At 52.0% G+C, this 25,064-nt stretch overlaps 10 protein-coding genes across 10 annotated transcripts; 5 read left to right on the top strand and 5 right to left on the bottom strand.

The window, feature by feature from the left end:
- Nucleotides 1-167: 167 nt before the first annotated feature.
- On the top strand, nucleotides 168-2,110 carry PtrM4_040170 (protein containing DHHC-type Zn finger; the record flags this gene model as incomplete). The annotated part of the gene is made up of 3 exons (XM_001937644.1): nucleotides 168-1,102; nucleotides 1,155-1,263; nucleotides 1,310-2,110. The coding sequence occupies 3 exons, from the start codon at nucleotides 168-170 to the stop codon at nucleotides 2,108-2,110; spliced, it is 1,845 nt and encodes a 614-aa protein (XP_001937679.1).
- A 537-nt stretch (nucleotides 2,111-2,647) lies between these two features.
- On the top strand, nucleotides 2,648-5,172 carry PtrM4_040160 (protein containing SET domain protein; the record flags this gene model as incomplete). The annotated part of the gene is made up of 4 exons (XM_066104365.1): nucleotides 2,648-3,704; nucleotides 3,752-4,122; nucleotides 4,176-4,375; nucleotides 4,425-5,172. 4 exons carry the CDS (start codon nucleotides 2,648-2,650, stop codon nucleotides 5,170-5,172), a joined length of 2,376 nt encoding a protein of 791 aa, XP_065958929.1.
- Nucleotides 5,173-6,014: 842 nt separating this feature from the next.
- Nucleotides 6,015-6,173, bottom strand: PtrM4_040150 (uncharacterized protein; the record flags this gene model as incomplete). Its single annotated transcript, XM_066104364.1, has 1 exon — nucleotides 6,015-6,173. One exon carries the CDS (start codon nucleotides 6,171-6,173, stop codon nucleotides 6,015-6,017), a length of 159 nt encoding a protein of 52 aa, XP_065958928.1.
- A 975-nt stretch (nucleotides 6,174-7,148) lies between these two features.
- PtrM4_040140 (Hydrolase-6 multi-domain protein) lies at nucleotides 7,149-8,435 on the top strand (the record flags this gene model as incomplete). The annotated part of the gene is made up of 3 exons (XM_001937646.2): nucleotides 7,149-7,270; nucleotides 7,322-7,609; nucleotides 7,661-8,435. The coding sequence occupies 3 exons, from the start codon at nucleotides 7,149-7,151 to the stop codon at nucleotides 8,433-8,435; spliced, it is 1,185 nt and encodes a 394-aa protein (XP_001937681.1).
- Nucleotides 8,436-8,619: 184 nt separating this feature from the next.
- On the bottom strand, nucleotides 8,620-9,905 carry PtrM4_040130 (3-carboxymuconate cyclase; the record flags this gene model as incomplete). The annotated part of the gene is made up of 3 exons (XM_001937647.2): nucleotides 8,620-8,644; nucleotides 8,706-9,472; nucleotides 9,525-9,905. The coding sequence occupies 3 exons, from the start codon at nucleotides 9,903-9,905 to the stop codon at nucleotides 8,620-8,622; spliced, it is 1,173 nt and encodes a 390-aa protein (XP_001937682.2).
- A 681-nt stretch (nucleotides 9,906-10,586) lies between these two features.
- On the top strand, nucleotides 10,587-14,340 carry PtrM4_040120 (PFU domain containing protein; the record flags this gene model as incomplete). Its single annotated transcript, XM_066104363.1, has 7 exons — nucleotides 10,587-10,623; nucleotides 10,799-12,230; nucleotides 12,970-12,982; nucleotides 13,046-13,144; nucleotides 13,200-13,399; nucleotides 13,457-13,720; nucleotides 13,785-14,340. The coding sequence occupies 7 exons, from the start codon at nucleotides 10,587-10,589 to the stop codon at nucleotides 14,338-14,340; spliced, it is 2,601 nt and encodes an 866-aa protein (XP_065958927.1).
- Nucleotides 14,341-14,594: 254 nt separating this feature from the next.
- PtrM4_040110 (DnaK, Molecular chaperone) lies at nucleotides 14,595-16,455 on the bottom strand (the record flags this gene model as incomplete). The annotated part of the gene is made up of 5 exons (XM_066104362.1): nucleotides 14,595-14,768; nucleotides 14,880-16,056; nucleotides 16,103-16,229; nucleotides 16,279-16,315; nucleotides 16,369-16,455. The coding sequence occupies 5 exons, from the start codon at nucleotides 16,453-16,455 to the stop codon at nucleotides 14,595-14,597; spliced, it is 1,602 nt and encodes a 533-aa protein (XP_065958926.1).
- A 287-nt stretch (nucleotides 16,456-16,742) lies between these two features.
- On the top strand, nucleotides 16,743-17,519 carry PtrM4_040100 (uncharacterized protein; the record flags this gene model as incomplete). Its single annotated transcript, XM_001937651.2, has 2 exons — nucleotides 16,743-16,940; nucleotides 16,998-17,519. 2 exons carry the CDS (start codon nucleotides 16,743-16,745, stop codon nucleotides 17,517-17,519), a joined length of 720 nt encoding a protein of 239 aa, XP_001937686.1.
- A 761-nt stretch (nucleotides 17,520-18,280) lies between these two features.
- Nucleotides 18,281-20,078, bottom strand: PtrM4_040090 (AsnS, Aspartyl-asparaginyl-tRNA synthetase; the record flags this gene model as incomplete). Its single annotated transcript, XM_001937652.1, has 4 exons — nucleotides 18,281-18,692; nucleotides 18,739-19,179; nucleotides 19,227-19,939; nucleotides 19,989-20,078. 4 exons carry the CDS (start codon nucleotides 20,076-20,078, stop codon nucleotides 18,281-18,283), a joined length of 1,656 nt encoding a protein of 551 aa, XP_001937687.1.
- A 410-nt stretch (nucleotides 20,079-20,488) lies between these two features.
- On the bottom strand, nucleotides 20,489-24,820 carry PtrM4_040080 (WD repeat containing protein mip1; the record flags this gene model as incomplete). The annotated part of the gene is made up of 4 exons (XM_066104361.1): nucleotides 20,489-20,762; nucleotides 20,817-21,154; nucleotides 21,203-22,935; nucleotides 22,984-24,820. The coding sequence occupies 4 exons, from the start codon at nucleotides 24,818-24,820 to the stop codon at nucleotides 20,489-20,491; spliced, it is 4,182 nt and encodes a 1,393-aa protein (XP_065958925.1).
- Nucleotides 24,821-25,064: the final 244 nt, after the last annotated feature.

Below are 25,064 nucleotides of genomic sequence, written 5' to 3'. Positions count from 1 at the left end.
TCCGCCACGCCCCGGCCCCGCAGTCTTTCCGCTCCCTCGCTTGTTGATTGACAGTCGCTCTTTCCTTCGCAATCAGCCGTTACTGCCTGCGCCGCCTGCTCCGCGCATTCCCTAACCGATGTCATGCTGCTGGTAAACACAGCAACTCCGCCGGCGAAAACTACACCATGGCCATGACGCCATCCGAACAGAAGCGCAGCTCCACGGGCAGCCGCGTGCTGGGCATGACGGGCCCGCCAGGCGAGGCTGGGCTGCCGCCCTCGCGACCCTCGTCCATCGCGACAGCCAACTCGGGCAGCCAGAACAGATGGTCGCAAGTCAGCCCAGCGCGACGTGGAGGTGGCATGAGTGTGGCTGGCAGTCTCGGACACCACAGTCGACCAGGCACGGCGGCCAGCAGAACCCACGTGCCGCTCGCTGCCCATGGTTTCTTTCGTCCCATGAGCTCGCAACGCCTTCAGCAGCAGCGCAACCAGCGCCCCACGTCGCTTCTCGGTCACAGCTCGCTCTACGCGGATCCCGCCCTCGAGTCAGCCCGCAGCTCATATCGCCAGAGCGCAGGGTCGGCGCAAACCATCCGGGGCGCGTCAGGCCTCCATCACGAGCTGGACCTGCAGCCTCCACCTTCGCGCGGGACCGACATCACCGACCGAGACATGCCCGATCGCACCACGGCCAACACCACGCCCACCGGTGCCGAGACAGTGCGCAGCCGTGGCGAGAGCATCACTCCTCTGCAGCGCCCCAGGCCACAGCACCTAAATCTTGCAAATGTCCATGATGCCAGGCTCCCCACACCAAGCAAATCTCCGCGCTCCTTCAGGTCCAGCTTCATGCTCTCTAGTCGCGACGGTCGCTCGGCGCAGATGCGACCGCATCAAGGGCACGAGAAGCTCACGTCTGCCGAGTCATCCCCCCGCCTCTCACGGAGGGAGGCTACCAAGGAAGCCGTCAAGAGGGAGCTGGGCAAAAACTACCAGTACTTCTCTGGCAACACGGCCTTCTGCTGGGGTGGTCGATTACAAAACACGCGCGACCGGCCGGTTAATGTAGCAACGGCAATTCTTATTCTTCTGCCCGCTGGTCTCTTCTTCGGATTTTCGTACGTACAGGCCCCCTACTACTCACGCTCGTCCCGCTAACCGCTTCTATAGGGCACCGTGGCTTTGGCTCCATGTTTCCCCCTCGATACCCATTCTCTTTGCATATCTGCTTCTAGTCTCCTTTTCGTCTTTCATGCATGCTTCTGCCTCAGACCCGGGCGTATGTTGCACCCTCTCCTCGTCTCGGACATTGCTAATCTGCCCAGATACTCCCCAGGAATCTACATCCGTTTCCTCCGCCTAATCCTAATGAAGACCCCCTCAGTCTTGGTCCTCCTACGACTGAGTGGACCATGGTCGTCTCCGCCACAGGCACCAACGCCGCCATGGAGGTCCCGACCAAGTACTGCAAAAGCTGCAACATCTGGCGACCTCCGCGTGCCCATCATTGCCGTGTGTGCGACAACTGCGTTGAGACGCAGGACCATCACTGCGTTTGGCTTAACAATTGTGTCGGGCGCCGTAACTACCGCTATTTCTTCGTCTTCGTCTGTGCCACGACTTTGTTAGGCCTCTTTCTTCTTGGCGCTAGTTTGGCACACATACTAGTTTGGCGGGCACAAAACGGCGCGTCGTTTGGCGCGGCGATTGGCCGGTGGCGTGTTCCCTTTGCCATGTGTATATACGGGCTTCTCGGATGGTCATATCCCTTCAGTCTGGGCGTGTATCATTTGTTCTTGGTTGGAAGGGGCGAGACAACACGTGAGTATTTGAACTCTCACAAGTTCCTCAAGAAGGACCGACACAGACCCTTTACCCAGGGCTCTGTTTTCAAAAACTGGGCTGCCGTGTTGCAACGCCCACGTCCGCCGACATATCTGCGTTTCAAACGCAAATACGAGGAAGGCGACCAAAGGTTCGGTCCGCGCAAGGACAAGCGAACCGCGCCTTTGGCTCCAGAACAACAGGGCGGGGGGTTGGAAATGCAGGATGTACGCGCATCAGAGGGCTTCTCAGGCCCTGCTGGTCGGACAGTACGTGATGATGCAGAAGCGACGGTGAACTAAGTGTATTCGGACGGCTGGCTTCGTTCTGTTTATCAAGATAACATGGCTGCTCCGAGCTATAGCTCCTTTGTAATATATATGCGCATGGCCAAGTAGCCATATGTAAATGAAAGCAACAGTGAGATATGATGGCTTGTTGTGAGAGAATGCCGACAAGATAATCCTGTGCATAACGGCCGTGCCTCTCAGTGTGTGACCAGACGGAATGCGAGGGTGGTGGTGCTGGGGAGACAAGAACAGGCTAATTGGCTGACTGACTAGCTACATATGTTTACCTCCCCAAACCTCGAACCGTCAACCCACCACTCAATCTGGCACATCGCGCATGTCAATGAATGTTCTCTGTTTCTTGTGAGGCCGATTGACCGTCGTACATACTTCCACGGTTGCTGTTCGTATACTGCGCGTGCACTTTGGCAGTGTCGCTCCGTGAACGCCCGTTGAGCCGCCCAAACCGTCGACCTCCTCAGCGCGTCAGTGCCTCGCCCCTCAAGACCACAACCACGACGCGCGCTATTACCTCGCCCACCCGCTATCATGACTGATCGCCATCTTTCCCCGAGTTCAACATCCTCGACCCTCTCTAACATTACCGTGCAAACGGATAAGCAGCCGGATGCCCGCGCCATGTCGAGCGCGTCACCGTCCATTTCCACGCCTCCCACCAGTCTCGGCGACGAAGCCAGCGTGCTATCTGAAGCAACAAAAGTCGAACATGCTGTCGAGGTATACGTAGAGGCCCCCGCGCCACCGCAGCCCAGCGAGACGGCCGCGTCAGCGCAAATCACGACACCCGCTCCTGCCAATACCGAGGGCCGCCGGCCTGCGAGAAGCTCGCGCAAATCCGTCACGACGTACAATGTGCAGATCCTGGCCGGAACTGCCATTCATACGCCCACAAAGTATCTCGAGAAGCACCACAAGAACGTGGTACATGGTTCTCTCGAGAATCTCATTGATAAGGATCACGGCTTGCCTCCAAAAAAGAAGATACGTAAGCCAAAGCCTGAGACGACAGATGCCAGCGATCAGATAGAGCAACAGCTGGCCGTTGAGGCTGCTCAAGCAGCACGACGTCGCACCTCCTCGCGCGTGACTGATCTCCGTAAGGAGCTTCTTCGCAATATATCCGGTGTGACAGATGCAGGTGTGAACATTGTGGCAGAAGGAAAGGCACTGCTCCATGGTACCCTTCGGCGCAGTACATCAGAACCACACCTCAAATCTGGTCAATCAGCTTCGGCTTCTCTGAAGCGCTCACGCGCTGCAATGGAAGATGGAGGCGATTCCGAGAACAGCAAATCAGAAGACAAGATTTTTGCCAGGCCGAAGTCGAAGGTTTGGCTTAAGCAAGGTCTCTATGTTGGACAGGATCGCGATTTTGACCCCCGTCTCTCAGAAAGCCAAAATCGCGCAAAGAAGAGAACTAAGAAACCAAGAGAGGACAATGTACTACCCCTCCCCATCTTTGCCTGCGAGCGCCTCCTTAACGAGGATCCGCGACACGTATTCCGGGACTTCAAGCTGCCATTCGACACATACAGTCCCCTGCCCCGCAAGGTCAAAGTGGACGGCTGGGTCAAGCTCAACAAAAGTAAGCCGCCAGTGCTTTTTTACTACTGAGGTATTAACGTTTTGTAGATAGGTTTATTGGTGACGCATCCGCCCTGTGGAAGCGCGACAAACAAGACTCTTCTCAGTGCTATTGCGATGTGGAAGATGGTTGTGGAGAGGCCTGTCACAACCGGATCATGGCGTACGAGTGTGACAATACCAATTGCCCATTGCCCCCTGAACAATGCAACAATCGACCTTTTGCAGAGCTCAAGCGCCGTTCTAAAGGCAACCGTTACGATTATGGTGTCGAGGTTCTGGATACCGAGGATCGCGGTTACGGTGTGCGTGCTATGAGGACTTTCGAGCCGCACCAGATCATTGTGGAGTATGCCGGAGAGATCATTACACAGTCTGAGTGCGAGCGGCGCATGAAACAGGTATACAAGAAAGACAAAGTGAGTAATAGACCCTCAACCCATTTCGATTCATATGCACTAACCAGCAGCAGTGTTATTATCTTATGAGTTTCGACAACAAGATGATTATAGATGCGACTCGTGGAACCATCGCTCGCTTCGTCAACCACTCGTGTGAGCCCAATTGCGAGATGATCAAGTGGACTGTTGGCGGAGAGCCCCGGATGGCACTGTTCGCAGGTCCTCGCGGCATCATGACTGGCGAGGAGTTGACGTACGATTATAATTTTGAGTAAGTCAACTTCCATGCTCTATGCGCTAGACTTTTCTGACCTTTGCAGTCCGTTCTCACAAAAGAACATCCAAGAGTGTCGCTGCGGTACTGAGTCGTGTCGTGGCGTGCTTGGCCCCAAGCCGAAGAAACCTGTGGAAGACAAATCTGTCGCCTCGAACTTCATCACCGGTACTAAGCGCAAGCTTCAGGACTTACTCGGAGCGAAGAGGTCAGGTTCTGAGAGCAGCCATGGGTCTCCTAAGAAGCGCAAGATGTTTGGCGAAACCTCTGCTATGGTGAAGGCAAGAAACGCCCTTATGCGTTCAGAGTCCGCCCGCGATCGAGCTGAGCGAGAAGCAAACGAGCTATCACGCCAGAACGCGTCCCGTGAGAACCGCGCCCTCAAACGATCAACATCTGCAAACACTGTCAAACACGCACGGCCGGCTAAATCACGGGCTGCCCAGTCAACCACGGTCAGACATACACGACATACGAAAGTCAGCTTTCAACACAGGACATCGAGGCCAGGTGCGTTGAAGGTGGTTAAAAAGTCTTCCGGGGCAACTTCTGCTCCCCAGCGCACGGATTCAAAATTGAGCAACAGAAAAGGACTTCGGTCACTCCAACGACCAAGCACACCTATGCAGGAGACTGGTACCGATATTTCCGATTCAGAGGAAGACGCGTCTCCAAACATTACTCCTGCTTCTTTACGCAGCGCATCCAGGAAGTCAACTCAACTTAGTCCTATGATGACGCACTATCCAGCGAAGAGCAAAACTCGCAATGTTCAGGGAAACCGATTGACATGAGCATCGACTGTAGTGCATGGGGCCTTATACCGGTATCTTTTCATTGTCATGTTTCTGGTCCAGTATGAGATTAGATCACTGTTATCGGCTGTTTCTGATGGATGTATTGGGAGATGGGGATATATTACATTAATTTTTTTGAACTTTGGCCGATCATGTAACTAGTGATATACGGTACACTATGAGTAGTCAATCATAGTTTCTCCAGCCTTGATATCATCCATGAATCTCAACAGCATTGTCGGATGTATCAATTATCAACCAAAATGGTGTACCCTGTCTTCGTGATTGAGTCAAGGTAGCCCCAACAAATAAAAGAAATAATGTGGTGATGGATCGTTCGAAACTTGTTCAGACCATATATCCTCGTGTATGAAGCTGGCCGTACAAACGTTCGATTACATTCACAGAACAAATTCAACCAGAAACTCATATCGATAAAATATATATTCTTAAGCTCTTTCGGAACATCCCCTTCCGTTAGCCCAACCAACAGAAGTCAGAGTTCATCCATCAAGAACTGCTATTGACAAAGATCAATCCATAAAAAAAAGCCTCACTATCCATCAAACACGATAACTGAATGTCCCAGCCGTATGTGAGGGTCATTGCCCATCTAGGAATATTGCCCTGGTGTCAGAGTGGTTTTTGATGTAATTGTGTGAGGCGGTGAGAAATGGTGTCGCCAAGTACATATGGGGATTTGTTGTATGTAAAAGGTGACCACCCTCCGTTATTATAGAATGTCGAGACCGAAGTGAAGTGGTGTAGTCCAGATTTGTGATCTTATCTCGAAGTTGTCTGGCCTTCGCAACTCCGAGCGTCTCTCCGACGTAAAAGATTTAGCCGACGATACATTGAGGGGCTCTGCCAACACCGCCGCGCTGAACGGTGCATTGGGGGGCTCTGCCAACACCGCCGCGCTGAACGATGCATTGGGGGGCTGCTCCTACGCCACCGCGGGCGACAGTGCATTGAGGGACTCGTCCTACGCCGGCCATTTTGAAGATTTGATTGGGTGGGGTGGTTGAAGTAAAGAGTGTTTTTAGAGCTTGAAGTGATTGAAGGACTGTATGTCTTGATGGTACAGAGAATCATGTTGGAAGGGCATCGGATTAAATATATACTCCAACTGAAGGCGAAACGAAACAAAGAACCTGACTTGTGTGCCCGGGGGTCTAGACTCAAGCCTAGAATAGTGAGCAGTAGGTGCTTATGGACTTTACTATTGTTCTCAGTCAAAATAGATAATGCCAAGTAACAGTCGTGTCATTGTATGAGCGCCTCATGGCCGAAATCCAGTTTTCCGCTTTGTTCATATGTCGTTAACAAAGAAATTCGGGACAACCGAAACGCCGTGGCGCTTCCACGTCGTATTTTCAAGGACAACCCTTATGTTCGATGCATTGTCTGCGTCGTTGTGACGAACGAAGACATTGCATCCTCAATAAACGAGCGAGTTACGATGGGAGTCTCATATCCAGTTAAAGCCAACATTGAAGGCTTGTATCTAATCTCGAGCAAACGATGGGCGTGCGCACAAAAGGCTTGAACTCCTTTTTTATTGCAGGTTCCTTAGAAATCCGGTAGAGGGGGTAGTTTTCATGCTGCTAACGTTGTTGAGACAAAGGTATCAAAGCCCTGAAAGCACATATATGTTGCTCCATACGGCCTGATTAGATAGTTATGTGGAAGTGGGGGCGAGTACCACATGGCTTGTGTCCGTCATGGCTCCTTCAGTCGCGTATATCGAATTTTGACGCAAGGAGAGCCTGTAACTATTTTGGGGTCTGATAATTGGTGGGCCATGACCTCCCTGCAGATACGGTAATACGCATGTGCTAGCCATACCGGTAGTCATATGCGAGATAATCAAGTGGGGGCGTCTTGACGGATGACTAAGGACAACCCCTAGTTACCCGCTTTGCGTACCAGAAGTACTATACCGCAACCACGAATCGATAGCCAAAATCACCATGATTCGAATGCAGGTAGCTGGGCTACTCCCGCGCAGCGGCTACCGCGCGCCTCTACGCCGAGCATTCCAAACAGCTGCTGCATCCGCTACACGCTTATCTGATTTTGCATTCGCTTTCGAGTGAGGCAGCCATGCCATCAGCATCTCAACATCGCAGCTGACGGCTGTCAGTATCGACGGAGTGCTTCTTAGAAGTGCTGACGCCTTGCCACGAGCCCACAAGACTCTGTCATATCTCCAATCGCAGCGCATTCCCTTCATCCTCCTTACAAACGGTGGTGGCAAACATGAGTCTGAGCGTGTCGCGGATCTAAGCAGCAAGCTCAACGTGCCTATCGATACATCCATGTTCATCCAGAGCCACACCCCCTTCGCCGATATGGATCACCTTAAAGATAAAACTGTTATGGTAGTTGGTGGGGTGGAAGACAAGTGTAGGATAGTTGCTGAGGCGTACGGGTATGTTGGATGAGACTACCTGCTGCCGTATATTCTGACAAACCTACTCAGTTTTAAGACAGTAGTCACTCCAGGTGACATACTAGTTGCTAACCCAGAGATATGGCCCTTCTCTCAGCAATTGCTTCCATACTACAAGACCTTTACACGCTCGCTGCCGGCTCCCATCAATCCTAGCACACCGTCAGAATCGCTCCGGATCGATGCGGTCTTCGTCTACAACGACCCCCGCGACTGGGGCTTGGATGCGCAAATCATAAAGGACGTTTTGCTGTCAGAACGGGGTATTGTTGGAACACTGTCTCAGAAGAACGGTGATGCTGCTTTGAAGAATCGTGGGTATCAGCAGGATGGTCAACCCATGCTCTATTATTCAAATCCAGACCTGCTGTGGGCAGCCAAGTACCACCTTCCGCGATTGGGCCAGGGAGGGTTCCGTGAAGCTTTCGAGGGTATATGGACAGCGATAACTGGCGGTGAGAAGCAGGGTGTCAAACTAGAAAAGGTCGTGATGGGAAAACCGCACCAGCCTACTTACGAGTTTGCTGAAAAGCGCCTAATTTCACATCGAAAGCATCAGATGCAGGGTTACGGTGGCGCTCTTGGAAATTTCAAGCGCGTATACATGGTTGGCGACAATCCTGCCAGTGACATTGCTGGCGCCAATAATTACAAGAGTATATATGGCACAGATTGGGCTAGCATCTTGGTGGAGACAGGTGTCTACACAAAGGGTACAACACCGGCGTCTCAGCCGCGCAAGATTGTCGGCGATGTATGGGACGCTGTCGCGTGGGCTGTTGCACAAGAGAAGTGGACATCTTGAGATTATAGCTACGCTTGAATGTGCTACCACATAGATCCTTCACCGATCCATATAAGCTCAATGCTGCATTAAATATCAATTAAAACAGGGGACATGCATTAAGCCATCTCTGGCTCCCCAGCCCCCTTGTTTAAGTGGACGCCTGTAGGGCACAGAAAGAAGAAACATCGGCACCGTAGTAAAATCACTGTGCTAGCCACTGCACGAACCTGTTGCACGAAATTTGTAAGTAATCACTTGAAGATAGCGGGGGCGGGGAACGGATCTTACATCAAATCCCCTGGTCCGAGCTGCTCACCCGAGGCGACGGCTTTACTGTCGATAATCATGCCGGTTTCAAGGTTCCGCGCATAGATGAATACGTTCCTGGTCTTTTGATTCGCAACTGCAATCATAGAGCCATCTTTGTTCATCTGGAAATGGCGAGGGTAGACTCCACCGGTTTTCGCAAGCTGAACGAATGATAGTTTTCCATCAGACGACGGCTTGAAGGTGACGAGTGAATCACTCGGAAGCAGGGTGCTGTTGTTTGGATCTGGGTTTTCGACCGTGAAGATTGTGCCGCCACGGTTTCCTGCGACTACGAACTTGTTGTCGGGCGATAGCGATATCTCAGAAGCGAACGTCTTTGCTGGAACAGTTTGGTTGCCATACGTGCTGACATCGTCGACTTGGGTGAAATTGAGACCGCCGCATTCGGGATAATCCACTTTGTAGCTTACAATCCTGCTGCTCAATTCGTGGACTACGAAAAGGAATGTAGTGCCCGGCTGGCCTCCGGTCCAGAAAACAGCATGCCTTGGTCCGTAACCTTCTGGGGCCTTGAGTGGCTCATGCTCGGTCAATGAGGACGAGGCAGGGTCAATGCAGTAGACGTGGGTTGCGTTCCCACCGAGACTTGGGAAGATCATGTACTGTCCGGTGGGGTCGAGAACTGCTTGATGAATTTGCTCGGGTGCCTGGAAAGTAATGTTCTGGAGAGCGCGAACTGAGCCGTCGGTATTGATACCGTACGTCGTGATAGCGGGAGGGCTATACTATTGAGAGGTAAGTATTTGATCATGTGCGATTCTGAAAACGAATACGTACGTGAGCAAGAGCTAGTGCTGATTTGTTGTTGTACGTTGCTAATGATACTGCACCTGGCAGCGCACTGCTGCGGGAGGTCTTCTTAACGCTACCATCAGATTCAACACTCAAAGTTGTAAAATTGGCGTTGGCTCCAGATTCGTCAACACAGAACAGCCTTGCCGCACCGAGGGACATGTCCAGCCATGTGGGCAGTCCTCCGCAGTCATGATTCTCGTGGATAACCCCTAGTTTGCGGCTAGTGTTGTTGTCTGCTCCAGGTAGGAACTCGAGCGTCTGGACAGCGCCGGCGCTGGTCTCGTTTCCGTAAGAAGCTAGGAGTAGCCGCTCGGCGGACGCCTGCAAGCTGCAAACCGCCAACACGAGAAATATACTCTTCATGCTTAAAGAAAAGACAAAAATCGTGAACTTGGAAGAAAAGAAGATTGTCGAGGAGCAGATGGCGCGTTCTCGTAAATCGTGGGGAACTGGGGTTAAATACAAAGTACCTGAGTAAGTATGACAATAAGGTTGCGGACCGACTGGGGCCAAAGCTCTATACATGAGACACGAAGCGCGTAAATAAAGGGCTTGCTGACATTCACGCCAAGCGCCTATCAATATCTACGCGCTGATATGCTAGCATTCACCAGAAGTGAAACACGAGCGCATGCTGATAGCAAACGGAAGTGTAGACGCGTTAGTAGCACCCAGGGACGTGTTTCGCAGAGAGCCTGACAATGTGTTTGCCTGTATTGCACGGTCGTGGAATCAATCCAATTCTGTGAATAAAATGGCTGCATTAGGTGTGTTTGGCTGTCGAGAAATTCCGGTGAAGAAGCGCACAACGTGAAGCTCATCAGCCATCTCACTTTCGGATGGACTCGTACCACCATAGGTAGAAATCGAGCCATGTATCTTTCTCATAATGATATAATTGATACCGTTCCAGGAGATCGTACGTATGATATAATTAGTAGTGCAACTCCTCTGTTGTGGGGTGGAGGTAACTTCCTTTCACATCGCTCCTTGCTCCTTCCTCGTGTAGTAACTTCCTCTTGATGCCACACTCGTCATAGCGTCATGACCCGCTTTGCTGCGTTTGGTATCTTGCCAACATGTATACTCGACAGAAAACAAATGTCTTCACCTCTTACTTCTGGTATCAACATAGACTGAGCCATCATAGTATACTGGGAACAAGCTGGCGGTAAAGTCTAAATCTCGAATCGGCCGATACGGTCAGCAATTCTACAATCGAAATTTCGATAAGGCGTTTGCTAATAAACTCCCAGGTCGCCTAGGCCCTGCTACAGTGCACAGTGCACGTAGCCGCGAACACTCATACTCACACATTCGCGTCGTACCGCATACGGATACTTGCAGCACACTCCACGAGGAGCTTCCAGTATTTCAATCACCGTCACTACAGTTCTCCCCACCACACGAACTGCAGAACCTTCCCGTCAAAGAAGTCTACACGGAGTCCCAGGAAGCGCGCCTACCAACGTTTGCTGACATGGCACGACGCTATAATCACAAGGACCATCACAACGGACTTCCACAGCTAAATACCAACACTGGCTTGCCTATGGGGTTCGTCAAGCTACAGCCAACCCACAAAAAATCCAGTGGGACGTGGCGCTCGATGCAGGCGAGCGATACAGACGAGAATGAACACGATCACGTATTCGGAAGACTGCCTGACCCGATCCATCTACACGAAAAGACAGGTACCTTCGACGGGCAAGTCCTCTTCGTCGGTCACCCGAACAGAGATGTCTCGGCTCATCAGTGGTCGTCCGCATCGTTTCAATGGGTCAACATTGGACGGTACGCCCACTCGTGCAGCAGGATTGAGGGGTCTCTTGCCTCCGATTGTGTTCAGGGATATGCAATGACTTATGATTCATTGCAATCTTTCAAGCTGGCAGCCCACAACCGTGAAAAGCACATTGTAGAAAACGGCCGACCACAAGAGACATCCAGCGAAGAACTTCACTCGACAAACATGGAGACCGTGCGAGCAGTCCCGTCATCTAATGCTCCAAGTTCGATCGCACCATCTGAGTTTGTAGCAGACGACTACAAACAATCAGCATCATCATCGCTACACGGTGCAGTCCGTAAAGATCACTTGGACGACCCGTTCGTTGCTTACACGAAGCCATACACTCCGAACACCCAACCAACAGCGCGCTCTCTGTATCATCTTCCAGGCCCTACGGTGGCGAACCCGCATCAGATGAAACCAGTCCTGAGTCCCTCCATCCATCCATATATGAAACCACCTCGGATGACCCATACCACGGAAGCAAGCGGCTCGAACGCAACGGTTATGAGCGCCACTGCTGTTCCACTGAGCTTTAGCGATCCCGATGGCACCAGGACCACACAAGAGTATGTGCCCGTAAACGGACTTGGTCGACAGGCACCCACTGTGCAGAACTTCAGGGGACCTTTCTTCACGGACACGATACCAACTACAAGTGATCCTACCGCTTTGCTATCAGTCCACATCAGCGAGGAAGAGAAGCTGTTGAGTTGGTTCCATGACGGACACCGACCTGCTCGACAACAAGAGTATGCCAGGACTTTAGTTTCAGCAGCAGTATCCAGTGACAGGTATCGATCCTCTATGATAGCCCAAGGAAGCATCACAAAACAGGCCGAGGAAAGATATGCGAACACTTTCGCCTTTGTTCGCGTCTACGAGACGCTCTCAGAGTATGCTGAAGAGCTTCGCAGCGACAGTGGACGATCATATTTCACGCGAAATTGTAAACTATAGCGCGGGGCTGGATACATTCAGAAACGATAGGTACTAGAACATGTGTTCCGGCTCACACAACAAGCAGTCGACGACTAGTGAGTGAGAGGGAAGCGGATTGAGTGATAGGATTCCAAGGGTATTATTCCAGGCATACGTGTCTTACAGACCATGGAGGAATGCGGAGCCGGATATAATGTAATAATGTATGATTCACGTGCCCTTTCAGGGAGCGTCAATGAGTATGGAAGGCACTCAGCCACAGAATCGGTAGAATGAAGACAAGAACATTTTAAGAGGTTCCAATTCCATATAAAAAACAAGTGCAACAGCGCCTTCTTCGGTAGTTGTTGTATGCGATGGTGGCCTACTTTGGAGTTGCTGATATCTCGGCCTTTATCGGGGATAAGCTCGAACTGCACTAGTGCGTCATATGATTCTCATCTCACCCGTGCACTCGCATCCTACTCGATCATCAACCTCAAAGGCCACTTAATTGATCATAGTTGGTACAAGCTATAACACAGGCCATGGGCTATGCGAACTATCTTCCGGACGAATTACTGCTCGAAATTGTGGCGCATACCAGAACTTGGGAAAGACATGAGCGGCAAGCAGTCCTGGCCCGCTTCTCGGCAGTCAATAGGTAATTAGCATACCACTGTAAAGATTAACTGCATAAGCTTACATATACAGGCAATGGTACGACGTATGTTATAGCCACATACTGCCCGTTTGATTGACCTCTACTAACATGCATCTCGATCCTTAGGTGGCGATCCGGCAGTTATACGAGTCACCATATTTGTCTGGAGGCGCATACGATCTTTTCGTACGCACAATATGCCCTTCCGTTATGGCGCGTATAAAGGTAAGCCGAGCTGTGCCAAGTACCTTTACGGGTGTTTGCTAATGTTCTCAAAAAGCCGACGGCATTGGCCGGGTTGGTGAAGGAACTTGACTTGTCACATATTGTACACCAAGGCAACAAATCTACCACAGCCAGACTGCTAGGCCGAACGAAGGCTTCACTGGAAGTATTTGTGGCGCCACAAGCCAGTTTCGCCATCAACTGCTGGGCTAGCCTGAGCAAATGCTCTCGTTTGCGCGTCCTCGATTTGAGCCTGTGAGCTAGCACGAAATGATGGAACTGATAGACAACTGTACTAACATGAAGTTCCAGGGTCTCTGAATGCATCAATTTCCAAAGCTTGAATCAAACCATCCGCCAACTGGTAGACTTGCGGGAGCTCTGCCTACCCCGTTGCTCGTCAAGATACGAACAAGCAGGCCCATCCACCAACGTCCGCTGGCCACCAAAGCTCCAACATCTTTCTCTATCTGGGTCTGTGTCAGGCCAGTTCCTATGGGATATGCTACGCCAACCTGATAACTTCCCCCCGACATTCTCTTCGCTCAGTATACATCACAGCCCGGGCTTAGACCAGTACGTCTCACTATTCACATGACAACACATGACCAGTGCTCGATTTGCTAACGCACATGTACAGGCAAGGCATCAAGCCACTACTACTAAGTTTAGCAAACACACTAACCGTAGTCGAACTGCGCGACCTTCCAGCCGTCAAACAAGGCCGCTTCAACTCCGTACTCGATTGGCTCCCAAACGTCACCTCGCTCACCATTGCCCTCGACTACATTGACACCCGTTTCGGTAACATGCCGTTGGATTTCTCCCCTGCCCGCTGGCGCGAGGCCAAACCACTGCGCAGTCTGGCCATCATGGCGTGTGGGCGTTCAGGCGACCCTTCACGTAGTTTTACCATGACGGACTTGTACTCATTGATGGACGAGCGCTTCTTGGGCCGTTTGCGTTATCTGAATATTGGACAGAGTACGGAGTGGGACAGGGAGGTGGAGGTTTTGGGCGCGTTGGAGTCCTTGCTTGTAGAGGAGTTGGACAAGGAGAATTGGGTCGAAGGCAGATGGCACTATGAGGGTGTGGTGTCGCCGGGCATACGAAACATGGATTACGAGACATGGATTACTGAGACTGCGATTGGGAGGAAGATGAGACCTCGGTTTCGCGTCTTGAAAAACCGATGAACGACAGTTATTTGACGTTCTCGATATTGATTGAGTCATTGTAGTATATGATGTATTTAAAGCTCTAGGTTTTGAATATTTTCGATAAGCTTACACCGGGTACAGCCAAACAATGTGCTTTAGATGAAATCGCCATTTGTATCCTTTCACTTTTCATGACTCAGAATGATGTCCTAGATTCTAGCATGACCCATTCAAAGCCACTTGCTTAGTAGATGAACATTAGCTACTAGGCTTCAAGATTCGAAAAGACTCTAAGCACTGCCGTTCGCCTTGCTTCCCTGGATAATTCCACGAATGCCACCCTTTCCGCCTACTTCGCGAATGACAGCGTTTATGCTTAGGTCCGCGGCAATGTTGATCTGCACTTCGACCTTGCCGCCCTTCTTGACACCGCGGATGGCGGCCTCACTAAGGACCTGGCCAACCTTCCATGTCTTTTCCCGGATCTCCTCCTCCTCCTCTTCACTGTCATCATCGTCGCTGTCCTCATCCTCCGCGTCCTTTTCGGCCTTGGGCTTGGGTTCTGGTTTTGTGACCTTGATATGCCTTGAGCCCTCGGCGAGTTTGATAAGCACATCACCGCCCTCTCGGGGAGTTGAGATGGTTGCAGTGCGTCGGACGGGTAGTGGTGTCTCAGCGTCGATGATGGCATGAAATCTACCCGAGGATTCATCGCCAGAGATGCATAGCACACCAACAGCGGTAGAAAGGTGAGGTGTGACTGTGACCATGGGATGTGTGCTCTGCTCAATGTCCTCAAGCTCAAATTCTTGAATAAGGCTGGCCTGAATGGCAGCCCCACGAACCGCGAGCTCCGAAGGGTTGATGGCTGTCGAGGAGGTGGAGGGGGCAAGGACAACGGTAGACTCTGGGAAAGCTGAGCGCACGGTGGAAGCGACCTTGGGAGTGTGAGAGTTGCCACCGGCCAATACAATCTCGGATATGTCGAGCGGGTCCAAATTGGCCTTCTCAACAGCGTGCGTTACAAGGCGGGCGAAAGCAGCGAACAGCTTGTTACCCAAAAGGTCGTACCGGGTACGGTTAATAGTCGCAGTAAAGTCGGTGCCGCCCACTAAGCTCTCAACAGAGAAGTTGGCGGTTGTGCCAATAGAGAGAGCCTTCTTGACGGCTTCGCACTCGAGCTTGAGCTTGGCCAGCGACCTCTCGTTCTCCCTGGGGTCTCCAGCGGATTTGTGCTTCTTTATGAACTCCTTGGCGAAGTGGTCCATGAGGACCTGGTCGAGCTTAAAGCCACTGACTTCATAGTCGTGAAGGGTAGCGAGGATGGTGTAGATGCCTCCACGCGATGCGACGACGGCGACGTCAGAACGGGTACCACCCAAGTCGGCGACTACGATGATCTTGTCTGACAGCTGCGCACCAGGACGGGCGTCGTATGCCAGGACAGCAGCAGTGGGCTCGCTGATGAATTGGAGGACTTGCATGCCAGCATTTGTTGATGCCTCCTTGAGCGCCTCCTTTTGAGCGTCGGTGAAGTTTGTGGGTACGGTGATGACGGCAGCGTTGACATCCTTTCCAAGGTAGTCGGAAGCAGAGCTGCGTAGTCGCTTCAAGTGGCGTGTGGTAGCCTCGATAACGGAAACGGTGTTCTCCTTCTCTTCGCTGGTGTCGCGGATGCTGAAGGCCACGGTATTCTCGTGCTCGATGGGATGCGCTGACTGGTGGCAGGGTGAGGGGTCTATCGATTTGTAGCTGCAAAGTGTCAGCCAGGCGACTACGAGGATGTGGTTGTGCCTACTCTTGACCGAGGAAATCGCGGAAGTAAGCGACAGTGTTCTTCGCATTGCGGACGAACTGGCTCTTAGCCTGTCCACCATGAAGTTCTTCACCCTCGACGTAGGACAGGGCAGTGGGAATCTGGCGATCTTGCAAATGTTAGCGGTTGAGCGTTAGCGAGCATATCAAGCAACGCACCTCCGTCTTCGTTGGCGATAACCTCTGCTTTGCCTTCCTGTTTCGTGTCAGGAATGTCCAAAATGCATGATACTTTCATGCAGCACTCACACCAGACGTAAAGGCAATGGAACTGTATGAGTTGCCAAAGGAGATTCCAATCGCGACTCGCTGCGCGGGGTCCGTCTGCGCACTCATCTTGAGCGGGCACAATTGTGGAGATGGAAAGTGAATTCAAAATTCAAAGACAGGGCGTGCAAGCGTGAGAGAAGAGCACAGCGACGGAAAGTTTGAGGATGCCCAATTGGTGATGGCAGTCCCAAGACGTATATTTCTTCGCGGCTAACAAATTCAATGTCGGCGAACGGTACGGAGGTGCATTTTTCTCGGAAGCGCACGGACCTTTTCGGAATGAGCTCACTTGCACATGCGCTCGAGTAGCAAGTTGTTTGTACAGCGACATGACCTTTTCTTCTTTGCGCATCATGGCTGCCACAATCGTTCTGCCCGGCGACGATATCTCGAAGAGCGCATTGCCCACGGGAACAGGAAAGAAGAAGACTTTGACTTTGGGCCCCGGTCTGCGACACACGCCTCCCGACACGGTCACGGCTACGATCGCAGGCGCGCTGGTGACGGACAACAAGAAGAATGCGGCTTCAGTAGAGTCCAATACAGGAAGGGTAAGACGTGCGATCTTTTGCGCTGCTTCTACCAGTCTTTTGACACAACTGCAATAGTATCGTCCTTTTACAGGCGACCTTGTAATAGCGACCGTCAATGGCTCTGCCGCCGAGAACTTCAACTGCCTTCTCACCCCGAACACGCCGGCGGTGACGCTCCCTCACTTGGCATTTGAAGGTGCGACCAAGAAAACACGCCCCCAGCTTCCGCCAAACTCACTGGTCTACTGTCGTATTGCCAGCGCGGGCAAGGATCTACCCTCAGAACTCACCTGCGTCGATCCTGCAACCGGGAAGGGAGAAGGGCTGGGTCTTCTCAAGGGCGGAATGGTTTTCAACGTCAGCTTAGGCATGGCGAGAAGGATGCTTGCGGCGAGAGGTGGTATAACCTTATTGCAGACCATGGGTGCAAAGCTTGGGTTTGAGGTCACTGTCGGCCGGAACGGACTGGTGCACGTCGATGGAGGAAACGTGAAGACCACACTGGCAATTGGTCAGGCAATACAAGAGGTCGATCGTGCTGCCCTGGGAGACGAGGCGCAGAAGAAGCTTGCCGCGGCCACTCTGAAGCATTGTTGACAGGGCGAACATCGCTCTCGTATCGAGCCTTGAGAGGATATTACGACTCGGGATTCGTATTACAAGAACTGAGGATTCCAGTACTACCACTCTGACGGGCAATGCCAGAATTGTTTGCCCTGCCAGGTCTGAAAACTTGCATCTTCAGCTAGGGTTCTACGCCCTTGTACAGAGATGTCGGTACTGTCTCTTGCTAAATCCAGGGAGCGGATGAATCTAATCTACATGAACCTAGACATGTCTCTGATCATGGTCTTGGTACCCGACAGAACCATACAGACATGCCATCAGAAGTGACGGGCTCAGTCTAATTAGACAACGGAATTTTGCGTATCATCGCATCGAATCCTGAACACCCCAAAGAATATGTATACAGTAATGTTATTGTATCACCACAAGACACGATGGCACTCTACCACTCCTCAGCTTTTGAAAAAATGTTGGTATTCATTCGAGAGCTTCCCTAAGGCAGTACAGCTCATTCGATAGACGCTATAGCCAGCCATAGAAGCCGCTGGTCCGCTCAGGGAGCTATATCATCTTCAGTATCGCTAAATTAAATATTGGCCGTCAGCTAACCCTCAATGCATAGCCTAGACCACACATTTCGGATGTCTGCCTCGTTGCCTTGGACCCATGTTCAAATCCCTCCTATTATCCTGCTCTAGTATTGGGTGATACCGGGCCCTATACCCTCGGCGCCACCATCTCAAAGAAGCAGATGATATCACACAAAACCCTAGCCTCAAAATGTATCCTCTTTATGGCACAACCCTCTGTGGGTCTCGGGGGAAGAGACTACACATCCTGATGTTGGGCAGGCCCAGCCAGAACTGCACGATTCTCTCCAATCCGAACCCTCCTCCAGCGTGTGGTGGGCAGCCATACTTGAAGCAATCGACGTAGTCCTTGGTTCCAGCACCGGCGGGATCGATTGGGGGATCGTGTTTGCGCATCTGGTCGGCGAGGAGAGCTGAGTCGTGAATGCGCTGTGCGCCAGAGCAGATCTCCTGACCTCGCATAAACATGTCGTAAGAGTTGGAAAGAGCGGGATCGGCGGGTGATGGCATCGTGTAGGCGGGACGGATGGCGAGAGGGAACTGGTCTAGTGTGTAGAAGTCGGTGTTGTACTTTTCGAGGACAAGGCGGCCAAGCTTCTTTTCTTGAGGGGTTCTAAGCAGGTTAGCTGGGCGTTTCTAGAGAGGTGTGTCCAACTCACGTCAGGTCATCGTAGTCGCCGAGCTCCTCACCAGCTTCGCGGAGCATCTTAATACCTTCCTGGAACGGGATCCTGGGTACTTTTCCGGATTCAGGAAGCTTGAACTCGTCGATGTGGTAGACTCCTCGGACAAGCTCCGTCTCCTTCTTGTAGCGCGTGTTGAGCTCGTTGAAGATGAAGAGCATGAGATCCTCTAGTACACCCATGACCTCATGGTAGTTCTCTTGGAATTCCATTTCCAAATCCAGCCCAGTAAACTCAGTGAGATGACGGGCGGTGTTGGAGTTCTCAGCGCGAAAGACAGGACCTATTTCCATAACCTTTTGGAAGCGGGACGCAATCAGCATTTGTTTGTAGAATTGCGGCGACTGAGCAAGGTAGGCGGGACGACCGAAGTACTTCAGCTCAAAGACGTTCGCTCCGCCCTCAGAGGCAGCGCCGCTTATAAAAGGTCAGTATTTGAGAAGATTTAGGACAGAACCACGTACAGTATCTTTGGAGTATGAACAAGGACAAATCCCTTCTTGGAAAGGAACTCTTGGAACAAGGCGCACACGCCGCTCTTGATGACGAAGATGGCCTGGTTGATCTTGGCCCGAAGATCGATTGTCCTGTTGTTAAGCCTTGTATTCAGGCTGACAAGTGGGCGTTCAGATCCTTCTTCCACCTTCTCGTCCTCTTCTACGGCAGCGTCATTTGGCAATGGTCGCTCAGCATCAGACACTTGCAGTGGCAGCGGGATCTCGGCGGTAGCCTCGACAAACAGCTTCTGGATATGGATTTCGAAGTCGGTGATGCTAGCACTCTTGATGGGCTCCTTCACGCGCTTGACAATGCCCGTGACAACGAGTGTGCTTTCAGTGCTGACGTTGCCGCAAAATTTGACCATCTGCTTGCTCAACTTGTCGCTAGCCGCAACAACTGCCTGGATTGTGCTAAGATTTTGGCGCAGATTCAAGAAAGCGAGTTTGGCAGACTGAACTCTCGCGTTCTCCACCCAACATCTGAACGTAATCTCCTTGTCCTCATTACTGGCGACTTCGGCCAGATCAGTGCGTGGGGTTCCCGTAGGCTTGTAGTCTTTGGATCCAGTAAGAGGAAGTTCGCCGTATGAACCGGCGGATACATCGGCAGCATCGTCGGCTTCTTTCTTGGTGCGCTCAGCAAGTTCACGGGCTTTCGCTGCAGCTTTCTTCTCGGCCTGCTCTAGTGTCAACATATGATCTTGGAAATCTGGAAACCCCGCTCACCTTCTCTTTCTCTTTCTGTGCCTTCTTCAGCGCATTCTTGGAGGGTGCCTCAGCGCCACCGGCTGCGGGTACGGGTGCGGCGTCACTCATTATCGCTGTGTTAGAATGACCCGATCTCGTTGTGGTGTTGAGTTGTGCGCACTCACAATTCCAATGGTGGGGCAAGTCCAATGGATGAATCACAGCCCCGCTACCCCCGCCGCGTCACAACCATTGCTCACATACACCACCCATACATGCCCAACTTCTCACTCTAAGATTGCCGACTTTTTAAATAAAATTGTTGATTACTGTAGTTGGGTATATTGGCAACCGTGAGGATTTTAAGAGCCCGCGGCACCCACCGCCCATGCGCCGTGGTGCCCTGAAATAATACAATCCGCTGTGCTTCATCATTCACTCCTGTACATCTGACAAAAAGCACAAAGCACACGGACAATGCAGCAATCTCTGCGGTTTCCTTTTCATTCAACCCCCAGCATAACAGTAAGTGAAATCATTTAACCAAGTGTCGAAGCCCGACTGGAAGTTGACGCATTTCCGTCCCAAAGCTTCACGGTTTTGACAGCCGAGTATTTGGGCTCTAGGCATGAGAAGATGTTGACGTGGGTGTCATGCACTGCTGCGGCGGCTATCATCAATCGGTGAGGATGGAAAGCAGTGACAGAGATGGGAGCAGATCGATCGCGAAGAAAGCCTGAGTATGGCTCAAAGTGAGATACAGGTTGGCCGTTGTTAATGTTGAAGATCTTGACGCGATGTCGTTGTGTGCCACTGATGGACGTTAGTACAGGTACAAATTGCTGGGGTTTTTTTAGAGGCACTTACGTGGCAAACACTGGAGCGTGTTCGTGAACACTGAGCGTCTTGAGAGTATCGGAAGTCGCCTGTATCGTCTTCACGCTTCGATCCCAGCGGATATCCCATAGTTTAACTTCGCCACCACGACAGCCACTCACGAGCTCACGCTGCCCGCCACGCTGTAGATGGACGTTGGTGATCCATTGTTTGTGTTCCTTCCAGACTTTGACCATAGCAGTGGCAGGCTTCTCACGTTGGTCGTACACTCGAATGGCCCCGTCACCGAAACCAGCAACGAAAACATCGCCCTCTACTTGATCAGAGGTCAAAGACGTGATACAAGAACCCGAACGCGCTGGAAGGTCCTATCGAATGTTAGCCATATGTGAGACAAGAATTGGAACGCGACTTACATTCGTGCACACTTCGGTTCCAGCATTCCACACGCGAATGACCTTGACGTCACCAGCGACGAGGATCAAGCCCCTGCCTTGCTGCCAGTCAAAGACTAGCCCAGCATTCTTGTTACTTGGTACAAGATCTGTCAGAGCTCGGAACCCTGTGACTAACTCCGTCTCGCCTTTGCGATCGTAGTTGCGAAATATCTTGATCACTCCGTCTGATGACCCGGTCATCAACAGTGCTTGATCGTCCTCGTTGATGAATCGCACCTCGGTGATTTTTGATTCAGGAGGATTTCCATTGGAGAAGCAGTTAATCCTGCTGACCGATTTTGAATAATCAAAAATATTGACCGTGTCCCGCGTGTCCGTCACGACAAGATGGTCTTCGAACTGATGGAAACACATCTTTGCAGGCTGGCTGAGGTTGTCAACGTATCCTCGTGGTACATCCCAGCGGTTAGAAACAGCAATTTCTTTCAACGGTTGGGTCTCGGCGATAATTCTGTCATTGCGATTCCTCCGCCAGAGCCTGCCGTTGTAGTCTGTACTTCCAGGCTCGTCGGCCTCTGTCGGCTTCATTTGAGGCTCGCGGAAGTACTCAACCGACCACTCGTAAAATGTACTCTTGAGAGGGATCTCCGGCTTCTCGCTCAGGTTCCGGCTCTTGAAACCTCGTGACATGGGTTGTTCTTCGACGTGATACCTTTCCGGTGTTTGTGGGCGAGATACAGCAGGCACATGAGAGTCTTCGCCGGCAGTCTTGCCAGGCTTCTGCCGAGAGGCAGATGGATCCTGACCTGCCCAGAGACTTTTTAGCGAAGCACCAACGCTTGTGGATTTTCTAATACCACCGAAAAGGGAGAGATAGGTAGAATCCTTTGTCGGTGTTGGAGGATTAGAAGCCTTTTGCGGAACAGAGCCTTCTTCTTGAACGCGCCGCATTGGCCGAGGGGTTGGAACATGCTGGAGAGCTTCATCAAGGTGCGGCTGTGCGAACTTGGCGAGCGAGGATTCCATGAGCGAGATTAAAATATAATCCACGACGATCCCAGCGTCTTTCGCAATCTCAGGATGTGGGTCTACTGACATGACCAGCAGCTCTTTCCATATTGCCGCGTAAATTGTGTTTTGCGAACAGGATGACGACTCGGAGATACTGCCCGATGCCCCGGTACGCGTCTTCATGTAGAGCCCGTCGCCGCTCTTGTCCTCGGGTTGCCTTGGTTTTATGTCACTGTGTTCCTCGGAAAGTTGCTCGAAAGCTGCGACAATGAAGCGTGTCTTGTAGCGGGCAACGAATGTGGAAAAGAAGATGAGGAGCTCTTTGCGCACCATGCTGTTTCCGTCCATGGTCATGATGAGGATCATTGATGCAATGGACTCCTCAATGTTAGCTACTTGAGGAGTAACGTCGCGTATACCGAGGAAAGCTGCCAAGGCATGTAGCATTGCCGCTCTGACTTCTGCAACAGGATCTACAACAAGCTCGCACAGTCGTTCATGTGCCATGCATCGTATTCCTACCCATTTGGCTTCTTCGTAGTTGACCCAGAGCTTGCTTAGGCAAAGGCACGACCATTGCCTCAGCAATGGGTTTTGCACGTCTTTGACATGATCTAGGCAGCTCTCTACGAGCTCGACGCTTAGTGAGGCACGCTGGCCTTGATTGTAGTCTTTACAAAATATCGAGACGATGAAGGCGCACATGGCGCGATGTTCGCTGGCGTTCTGAATCGGTATGCCTACTCAGATTTAGCTAAAGATAATTGAACAAGGACGGCATGATTTACCAGAGTTCGGGTTGAATATGTTGATGAAGTATTGGTAACCGTTGTCTTTGAGAAGGTCGGCTTGGCAGGATTGATCAACTGCAAGAATTCGAGCCCAGATGAATACCATGACTGGCTTGAGCTCGTTTGCTTGGGATTGTAGTAGTTTCAGCACGTATGGAAAGATGCCAATGCTCAGTGCAAGATTCACAGCCCAAGGGCCGTGGTCCAAGAAACTTGATAGTAAAATTAGTGCGCGGAGTCGGTGCACCTGACTAAGCAGCACTTGAAGCACTATAGGGAGTTGTTCGGGGACCTTCTGCTCGACTGCGCCTTGGGTGAGGTACACCTCGAAAGCGGTCAACTGCTCGGCGAAGAAATCAGAATGCTTGTAGACATATTCCTTTTCGCCACGAGCCTCTGCTTGGAGATCTGGTAGCTGAGCCAGAATCAGCTCAACGGCAAGATCCCAACTGCGCCATAATGGATGGTCATGAGTCTGTGGGATTTCAGGATGCGAGACAGGATGGCAGTGGTATGCACGCATGACACGTTGGGCGAGAAGATAGTTGCGGAACAGGGCAGCAACCATCAAGTCCTGACGGAACAGCTTCTTGAAGAGGGGTTTGGAAAGAGAGTTCCAAGCAATGGTGTCGGTGATGGCTGTAAAGATCCAGTTCAGTTCGCCAATGGGCGTTCTACGTTCAGAGACCTTGCCTGGGATATTGTGGGCATCTCGTAAGCTGACCTTTGTTGGGAGTGGGTTCTGTAAGATGAAGAAGCGCACGGCCATGGTGATGGGGTCAGTCAAGCAAGAGGTGAAGATGTCAGCAGGCAGTTCCGGGTTGGTAGGAAGGGATTCCTTATCCCTGCACGCTGCCAAATGGATGCAATCACTGAAGTCAACGTGCTCAACACTGGGATCCCGCCGCCGAGCTTCCTCAAACTCCGTCTGGTGCTTCTCGGCAAACCGATTGAAGTTTGTGATAATAAGGCCGGCGTCGGAGCAGTCGTAGACAAACAGACTCGGCGCCCCGATCCAAGACTGCAAGTCGTAAAGCGACAAGGGTATGTACTGAGTGTAGTTTCGGTTGAAGACCCAGATTTCGCCCGAGGATGTGGGTTTCGGAACGCCGTGGCCGTTGTAGTGGAACAAGACTCGCTCGTTGCGGGCATTGCGCCTAAGGGTCGACGTGTATTTCCTCGTCTCTTCCGTAGTAGGATCGAGAAGAAGCTTGTAGCGCGTGCGCATGCTCAGCTGCTCGTACTGCGTCTGTAGGGCCTTTCCAATTTGGTTCATGGGTGTGTGACCTGGCGTCTGGGAGGTGACGGTCGGGTCTATCCAGCACTCCTCCTTGGCACATGGATTCGTCTTGATGACGTCGGGCGGATCAACACCTATGTTGAGGCAGAGGGCAAGGACGGCCGAGACAGTTTTGAGGCGGTCGCGCATTCGCCATTCTTGGACAGGAAAAGCTGTGTCCTCGTGCTTGGGGTGACCGCCAGACTCATGCTTCTTGTCGGTGTAGTACATGAAGAAGTTTGAGGTGAGCAGGTTGCTGTACTCTTCCGAGTTCAGCTGGTCATCCCACCCATGGCGAATCTTGAAATGGCCATCGACGCTGCCCTCGTCGGCGGTGCTCTCTGGGGGACCGACAGCATGGCGAGGTCCAAAGTCACTCTTGGCCCGTCCAAAGCCTGGCCGGACAGAGGGTTGGCCAGTCGAGGCTGGACGGGCAGGCGGGGCGTTATGGTCCATGTCTGAAGCAGACAAGGCATTGGCAGCTGCAGCAGCGGTGCCGGGGCGCGTTGAGACAGCAACTTCTGCAGGCGCAGGAGGAGGCGCAGAGCCGTTCATGGCGAGGGGTGCGGGGGCGTGCGAGGCAAGCGGGTTCGGGTGCGTGTGGCCACTGACGAGGGGCAGTTGGCTGGCAGTTCGCATCATGAGCTTCGGCGAGCAGTGACGATGTTTGCGGCGCCCATAGCGGAGGCGCGTGTGGAAAGCGCGTACGGGTCGGGGGGCAGGCGCGACTGGCGGATGTGTTACAGAGGGCCAAAGACTGTATGAGCCACGTAAGACAGGCGCTGCAGGCTGGAGGGCG

Source organism: Pyrenophora tritici-repentis, chromosome 10, assembly GCF_003171515.1.
Source record: "Pyrenophora tritici-repentis strain M4 chromosome 10, whole genome shotgun sequence".
In the NCBI taxonomy this organism is placed as follows: domain Eukaryota; kingdom Fungi; phylum Ascomycota; class Dothideomycetes; order Pleosporales; family Pleosporaceae; genus Pyrenophora; species Pyrenophora tritici-repentis.
This window is presented reverse-complemented; position numbering and strand designations above follow the sequence as displayed.